Source organism: Cryptomeria japonica, chromosome 1 (assembly GCF_030272615.1).
Source record: "Cryptomeria japonica chromosome 1, Sugi_1.0, whole genome shotgun sequence".
In the NCBI taxonomy this organism is placed as follows: domain Eukaryota; kingdom Viridiplantae; phylum Streptophyta; class Pinopsida; order Cupressales; family Cupressaceae; genus Cryptomeria; species Cryptomeria japonica.
In genome coordinates this window covers 135,177,627-135,186,417 of record NC_081405.1, presented here as the reverse complement: position 1 = coordinate 135,186,417, position 8,791 = coordinate 135,177,627, and the positions used below count along the sequence as shown (strand labels likewise).

Here is an 8,791-nt window from a genome sequence, read left to right as displayed (position 1 = left end):
GAACACTCAACACAGCAAACTTACAATAGACTTTCTTTCTTCAAAACCTGCAATCTCGTTTAACGGCATTACACATTCTCTTCAGTCTCCTATGCCACGATGTTCTCAGTAACCAATCTGCATTATCAACTAGTTTGGCGAATTCACCAACGAAATTATGAACAAACCAGAAAACAACGACCTTACACTAATTTATTACGATCTTCTATTGTCACTTGAGCAGCATTAATAATGATAAACAGGGATAAATCGGATGTTCCACGATCTCTTCTAAACTCTATTCAATCTGCTCCCGGTGAACATGATGAACCTTCACAATCTTCTCTGATTTTTCGAGCTGTAATTTAATTCACCTCGTCTAATCCTAGCTCTGATACCACTATTTTGGGATAAATGAAAACAGATCCAAACACAAACACAATATACAGAAACTGCAAAACTTTTTAGCGTGCTTCAGCACTTCCATTTATCATAAAGATTACAAATACTCAGAATGCTACAGCATCCAGATTCTCTTGATCACTTGATCCTCTTGACCAGTTAATACATGATGCTGAATCCATTACAAATGTCTTTTATATAGAGGCCATTAGATAAATCTAGATATTAAATAGGCCATTCTAGGACATAGGACAACATGGCAAATATTCGATGTTTTTTCTAGAATATGTTTCTCCACTCTGGACTCTCTAGAAGTCTCTCATTTAATCTTGTTTACTCTAGATTTCCTCTAGAAATCATTAATTGTCTTTTTCATTTAATGATTCCAATAGTAGAAACACAGTCGTACATAATAACTAAATGGTTTTAAAAAATGCCACAAAACAGATGGTTTTAGAAAATGCTACAAAATAATCTCTTAAAAATAAATGGAATACTTGAATATAAAACTTTAAATGAGAAGTTTTTCCAATTCCAAATAATGCACTTGGAACCATAGATCTAAAATAAATAATCCTATAAATAGAAAATGAATCTAAATCTAAATATTTCTTAATAATTTTTTAAAAAATCTAAGATGCACAAAAACATCTCTTTTATAGATAAGCAAACTTCATATTCACAAACAAATAAAATCAATTATTAGTTTTGTCTATACTTTCTACTATGATATACATGTTTATGAATTTCAATCCAAGATTCACTAAAGGTTTTCATAATGCTTCTCCTAAATCTTTCTAAACAAATTAACAATCTTCCAAAAGATTCTTTGGAAAATCTATATATATATATATAAACAAACATTATAAAAAAAAAATTGTTGGACTCTTATTCTTCCTCATCCCGGTTTCGATTGGTCGCTAGATAATTTTGCTGAGAAGGCCCCCTCCATGCCTCCTTTAGTTCCCTCTCCCCCTTTCTTTGTTGATTGCCCCATAAACTTGATTTCCCTGCTTTGACTGATAAGGTCAATGGTCTGTGTGAGGCCTACAAAAGACTAGATGTTGTCATTCGTTGGCTCCTTTCGTAGTTGAATGTAGCTAAGAAACAAATTAATAAGTTGGAGGTAGTTGTTAAGGCCCAAGCGCATGGTACCAATTGGGCTTTGGAAGAGAAAGCCAAGAGGGTTTGGTTGGCAACCAAGGATATGACAGAGAAACTTGAAAATTAGGAAGCCATGGAGGAGAAAATCAAAGAAATCAATGCAAAGATCATTCAGAGGGATGAGAGGAAGGATATTGAAGAACTTAAGGAAAACCACGAGTCTCTAAAATGCAAACCGGAGATGACTACCCTTAGCAAAGTTATGGCTATGAAGAACTCTACCTCTCTGCATGTCATTGAGCAAGAGATTAAAAGAAAGAAGGCTAAGAGGAAGCGATATCTAGAGTCTCCAACAACTGCATCGAACCCGATCACCTCTAGAGTCAAGTCTACTCCGGACTCCATTGTTGTGTCCTTCGGGAAAGATTCCAATAAAAAGTTGTGCTGATAAAGTGAAAGTGATTTTTCATGATTGGCAAGTTGATAATACCGCAACACAGTAGACTAGTTCTTTGTGTTTTTGGTGGGTGATTGGTTGTTTAATTTTTTGTTATCTAGTTGTGTTTTGGTCTGGAATGGTTATCTACTGCTTTTTTGTGTATTTTGATATTGATCTTTTGTTGGGTGCTCATCCCTCATGAACCTCAAGTAGTTGCTTTGTAGCAATTACGTAAAAAATTCAGACCTATCCCACTTTAATCAATCAAAGCATTCAATTAAGAACATGATAGTTTTTTATGTAATCCTTATCAAATATATGTAACACATATTTTTAACTCTTACTTTCATTTTTTGTTCTTCAATATTTTTAAATCTTAATTCCATTTTGGATATTTCAATCTTTGTATATGGACCGAACATACCTATACTAGTAACATAGGTTAGTATAAAGGCTATGCCAATAAGAAAAACAATCACGTTTTAATACATTGTGGTTTTATGTTGAGATTTATTTTATAACACTATAATTTTATGTAGACAGGATGGTACTTCAAGCCTTATCAATTCCTTATCTACTTCTCCATTAGCAGGAGATCCATCCTTGTAACAAAATTTATAATTTCTATTAATATAATCAAAATATCAATTCTAGTGTTAAGATGAATCTTATTCTATAGGAAATTCCAAGCATCTAAACCCAAATAAACTAGATAGTTGATTCAGAAGAAGATGCACTATAAACAAATTTAATTTAAAATGCTGAGAGAATATCAATATCCTTCATAAACATTGATTTGAATAAGTATTTACAATTTATCAAATTGTATGCCAAGAGCCCACTAGTTCACTCAAAATCAACTGTCTCTAATTCCTTCCTATACAACATTTAGCACCATAGCACTGAGACCAGTTGATCACAATAAATGTCTCACAGAGTTGTCAAATAATTGGTATAGTGATACTGATTTATCACAGAAATTGTCAAACAAACAGTTAGATCCTTTTTCTGAGAAACCAATTGTTTTTATAAAAAAAAGGCAGATGAAACCCTAACTTTCAGTTTCCTAACCGTGTTCAACATAGCCAGATTGTTCTAACATGAGTGATCACATGGAAACATAATTCCTTAAATGCAAAGGAAAGCAAGGAGAGTTGAACCAGCTCTTTGCATGCAATTTGAGTACCTCTTTGGCCTTCTGCTTGCTCTTAGCCCCTCCCTCCATCTGGAGCACAAGGCAAAGCTTTGACACACCTCCAAACTGAATCATGTCCCTCAGAATAGAAGCAATGGGTGCAAAACTACAGAGCGACCAGAGAATTCGAACAGCTTTACTCCTCCCAAATTCAGAAACCCTCATCATTTTCTTTGAAACAGCAGCAATACCCATGGCATGATCTGCCATGGCAGCCCTTCCTTCAGCACAATCAATCACCTTATCTAAAAGATCCAGGATTTTCTCAGCTTTGGGCCCCTCAGCCTCAGGCAGAAGCTGGATCAAAACAAACACTAGACCAGCATCTACAGCCCTAAGCTTATTCCTTCTAGAGAACTTACACATGGCCTTCAAAGCATCCAATGCAGACAAAGTCACCTGGTGAGAAAACTCTTCTCTCAACATCTCCACCAACCCATGCAAAACATTAATATTCTGCCTAACAATCACTTCCCAATCAACCCTCTGCACCGCAACGTTCTGCAATAGCATGGCCGCATGCAATCTTGCGTGGCTATTTCCACGTTGTAGAATCAACCCTAGGGATCTCATGGCCCTGGGCTCAGATACCAACCTTGCAGAATCCTGTGATAGAAGGATCAGATGGAGAATCCCCAAAGCTTCCTCACAGATTTTAGAATTTTCACTCTCAATCTCTTCTGGGCACCACTTAGCAAGAAGAGGTATGAGAATGGGTCCTGGTCCAGCTGCCTCAATGCATCTTCTATTCCTCTGGCTCTCCCTAATAAGCAAGTTAAGCTTCTTGAGCGCTTGAATGGCCTGAAAAGGATTTGATCTGGCTGCCTGTTGTAATAGATCTGAAACTTGCAGAGAATCAACAGGAGGCCTTGGAGTTGGAATTCTATCCACCCCTTTTGAGCTGTTTGCCACACACCACCCCTGAATTAGGCGGCGCAGTGTATGATTGGGTGTCATGTCGAAATTCTGGATTTCTTGCATGGTTGCAGGGCACGTCTTCTTGTTGCATGTGTAAAACCAGTGCTCAATACTCTCCCTGTCATATGTCATTCCTGTAGAAATTGTTACAGGATCTCTCATCAGCTCCATAGATATTGGGCATCTAAAATAAGATGGCACTTCCACATTTGGATCCATAATTTTTCTTTGTGTTTCTCCCTCCACACAGCACTTAAATTTATCTTCTTTCTTTCTATTTCTGGATAGTTTTTGAATGCTTTTATGCTTTCTCTTTAAATAATGAACAATTTTCTTCAATGCCCAGCAAACGATAATGGTGAACTTATATGATTACATACCCTGAATCTGATTCGATCTGTGTACAATGTCAACGGGCTTTGAGCTTCTCTGATATATCGCCCGTTAAGTTTGACCTAAAATTGTTATTATATCGTTTACTATATCAAACAGGAGGAAAAAGTCTAAAGGTAAACAGTCGGTTAACTGTTTTAAAATTATATATTTGTATAACAAAATTAAAATATGAATATTTAGTTTGGACAGTAGGACCTTACATTTCTGTGGATATTAAGATTACAATATTGATAGTCATTGGAATTAGGTTTTGTAATTTATTAATAAGATTTTATTTTCCTTAAAATAATCATTTGTAAATGAGAGGTTATATTTAAACCAAAGTGTAAATCGAATCAATTTATTTTAAGAAGAATATTTTCATAGTCCATGCATTTATATTAGGTAAGAGTTATGTTAAAGGGTTTTTGTTTTATTAAGGGCCTAGTTAATTTATTTGAAGTTTTATAAAAATATATTATTTAAGGGAAAAAAGTTTGAAGGAGGAAATTTTTAAATAAGATATTATATCAAATAGTTCAATTGTTTAATTTTTTTGAAATGTTATGTATATAGATACATGAACATTTTTCTTAAATAAAAGAATAGTTTGAAGGTTATATTCTATTATTCAAATAATTAAGGTGTTCTAGAATCTTCTTTAAATTAAATCTTTAAAATAAATTCTGACAATACTTCTAGTAGTAACCCTAGGAAATTAGGTATATTGTTTGTGTGATAAGGTATAGTTGAAAATCTCTTTTATCATGGCAACTCCTAGAAAGTTCTCTTGGAATTAGCACTGAATCAATGGTTTGAAAAGTTATTTTGAGATTGCAATTAAGTTCTCTTTGTGGGGTAAATCAATTTTTTCTAGAGGGAGACTTTAAAATTATCAGAAATGCTCGATCAAAACATTCTTTTTCAAGTTGAAAGATTAGTAATATTTTAAGTCAAACCTAAAGTTTCCTTAACAAATTCAAAGATAGTTGTTTTCAACATTGTCATAATGAAACCAATATTGTTACATATTTTCTTGTAAACATAAGGATTAATTATAATGATGATATGATAATTGGAGATAGTTTGGAAAGGTGGGAAGGAGTCTAAAACATGTGGGAATTAAATTTTCATGGGGAATCATTAAAAACCTTGAATTTTAAGATCATTTCAATGGTTCAACCACTTCTCTTCATAATGAAGGTTGGGAGGATGAAATATTAATTGCTTAATTTGTGGGAATTTCAAACGACAATCTTCTAGTAGCTATATGATATTTGTAGCTATATGTATTGTCGCATCATTTACACTTTCATGTTATGTCTCTCACTTTATTTTGTAATATGTAGTGTGCCTTGACATGCCTACTTCTAGCACAAAGTGTTGTTACATTTATTACTCTATACATAGAAAAAATTGGCTTTTAAGGTGCAATAATGGATACTTGTATGAAGAACATCTTTGTCATTCACATAGGTTAGATTAAAGAAGTAATGGAGATGATTTTAAGTAGGAACTATATGGAGCTTGATGTGAGGAGCCATGTGAGTTCCAAAGTGACTTTTTTTCCTAACAAATACTCTTTTGCTGGTGAAGTGTGAGGAATTAGTAAAAAGAGTGGTGGAATGTTTGGTGTGCCCAAAGTACACTTGGTTGATTTCGAGAAGATATTAGAACATAATTTCAATATGCATATGGAATGAGCTTCATATTTGTGGTGTTGATTTCAAGGGTATGGTGTTTGCAAGCTTCTTCTAGACATTGAAGAAGAGGGCTATGGCCTTTGCATAGGATGTGAGGGCTCTAAGGAATCTTATTTCCACGAATAACTTAAAAGATGTTGTCATTAGAGGTGAAGGTGTAGACTTTGTGCACAACATTTTGCTCTTGTAGCTCCTTTTTTTCAATGAAGCATAATTGTTTGATGCAATGTTTAACTTTCTACTAGAAATATTGTATAGTCAAGAAAATGAGGTTATTATTCTAGATGGTTAATTGCATTTGAAGGTGTTTGTGGTTGTTTCTACCCACTTTTGTCAAAAAAATATTTCTTAATATATCTAAATGGTTAAAACAATATATAACTCATATCTAAAATAATAGAATACTTCTTCTTAGCATCAATACACCTATCAACAATTATATAACTCTAAATTCAATAATTAACAATAATACTATCATAAAAAAATAACCCTTTATCTTTTTTACTTACTATTTCATAAAATAATGTCCTAAACCTAATAATCCATAGTTCTATAAGATCAAAAGTAATAATTTATAACTAATATCAATCCCTAATATAGATTGACAAAGAGATCAATGACAGCCTACAAAATATGCCTACCTGAAAACCAGAGCTAATAAATGGAGCGTAGACATTTGAAATCTAGATGCTTCAAACTAGAGGTCAAATTTGACTAAATTAAAAAAAAAATCAGTGGCAAGTATTAAATGTTATTCATAAACATCATCTTCCATCCACAGCCACAGACCCTGCACAAAAGGTGGGCGCCGTTTTAGACAAAGACTACGAAAAACCGACCATTTCTCATCCGCCCACGAGCTTTTATGCACCGCTTTTTGACTAACTCAATCTTTTCTCAGCCACTCCATTATTTCCAGCTCATATTTTATAAGAAATATGAGCTTTGAACCGTTCGTTCAATGAATGAGATTATGAGATGGAATCAGATGATAGTAATTGGGCTGTGGTCAAAGAGAAAAATTAGAAAAAGTAACGTTGAACAGCCATGCAAAAGTTAAGAACGCTAACATCCTCGCTAGAATCCACAAATGATTCATTAATTCATTATATACCAGAAAAAAATGAGCGAAATTGTCGTAAGTGTGGCTAAACAACCAACCCTAATTACAGTCAAAGTTCATATGACAACCAGTTTTTGTCCAGATGGATGATCAAGCATATACGTTTACAGGTTTGACATGCAAATAAAACACCATTTGATTTAATCCCACCTTGGATAACTGTGAGGAGTAAGCTTATGTGGGCTCTTCTTATCCAGCACAGCAAAAGTGGCTCTATTTGTTCAAACTTTTTCGTTGCCCACGTAGGAAAACAAACTAATTATTGGATATATGTATATCATATCTATATCTATGTATTTGGAGTTAATATGATCAATGTAAGAGAATTTTTCATCTCAAATATATTTTCTTTTGTTTGAAAGTTTATTAGAGATCTTATTGTATTTCATTGCATTGACATACTTGACTCAATGGTTGAGAACATCCATCCTACATTAAGTCTATAATGCTCTATTCATTTTTGAGGGGATTTGGATCATTACAAAGGCATAACTCAGTTTTTGATTCATTATCGACACAATAGAATAATGTCTAGTTTCACTATTTGGGACTTGCTACAACTTTTAGGAGTCTGCAACAACAAAGGAACATGTTTCTAGACACACTAGACTTAGAGAGATTACCATATGAATTGCATTACATTTCATTGCAATTGTCCCAAAAGGTTCTTTCTACATGTTTGGTTGACTACATTTCAAAAGGCATTGAGTTTTACACCACCTTGTGGCCAATTAAGATCACTCATAATGTTAGAAGCTAATATATAAACATCACTCATAGTCATAAGAAGGTATTTCAATTAGAGTTGGAGATAGAGAGAGAGCTTGGATGTGATATTGCAAAATCATTCAAAATATTTAATTTAAATAATCCAATAATAAAGTCCTAACATGTTGGATGTCCAATATAATATATTATAACTACATTGTGATTATGAATGAATAAAGATCATTCAATTCTACCGGATTTCCACAATCCATTAAAAAATTGCACACAATCAAATCCGGAAGTTGTTTACTTAATAGATCATGTTTCTATTTTATTGTTTCACTTGAATTTTATTATGTGTGTTGTTTATTTTTCCCTACATGGTTGGATGGTTTTTCATTGGATCTTATATCCATGACTATATCAAGTGGTACCAAATAAAATATATGTTTTGGGATGTTAGTTTTATGAGTTATGACATGAGATTGGTTTAGAAAGGTAGCATGTTGCAATCTTCTGACAAGAGAGTGTTGAGTAGAAAATTCTAGAGATTTTAATTGATTGTAAATAGATTATCAAAATTGAGGTCATCTACAAAAAGTTTGTAAATAGAGCACCAAATTTGATGTAGTTCATAGGGTGATTATGAAAAAATCTCTAACCCTAAGGTATTTTACACGAAATTGAGGGTGCATTTACAAAGAGGACAAGATATTGTTAACGTCGTTGGAAAGATGAAAGAAATGTTTGAGATTGTAAACATTCAAATAGATTATGTTAAAGAATGTTAAAGATGGAACTCTAATGATATAATTTATGAAAGTGATGAAGACTAAGAAACTAAA

General features: G+C 33.3%; 1 protein-coding gene across 1 annotated transcript; it reads right to left on the bottom strand.

The window, feature by feature from the left end:
* Positions 1–2,663: 2,663 nt before the first annotated feature.
* LOC131053096 (E3 ubiquitin-protein ligase PUB23) lies at positions 2,664–4,470 on the bottom strand. Its single transcript, XM_057987705.2, has one exon. It carries the CDS (start codon positions 4,254–4,256, stop codon positions 3,033–3,035), a length of 1,224 nt encoding a protein of 407 aa, XP_057843688.2. The 5' UTR covers positions 4,257–4,470; the 3' UTR covers positions 2,664–3,032.
* Positions 4,471–8,791: the final 4,321 nt, after the last annotated feature.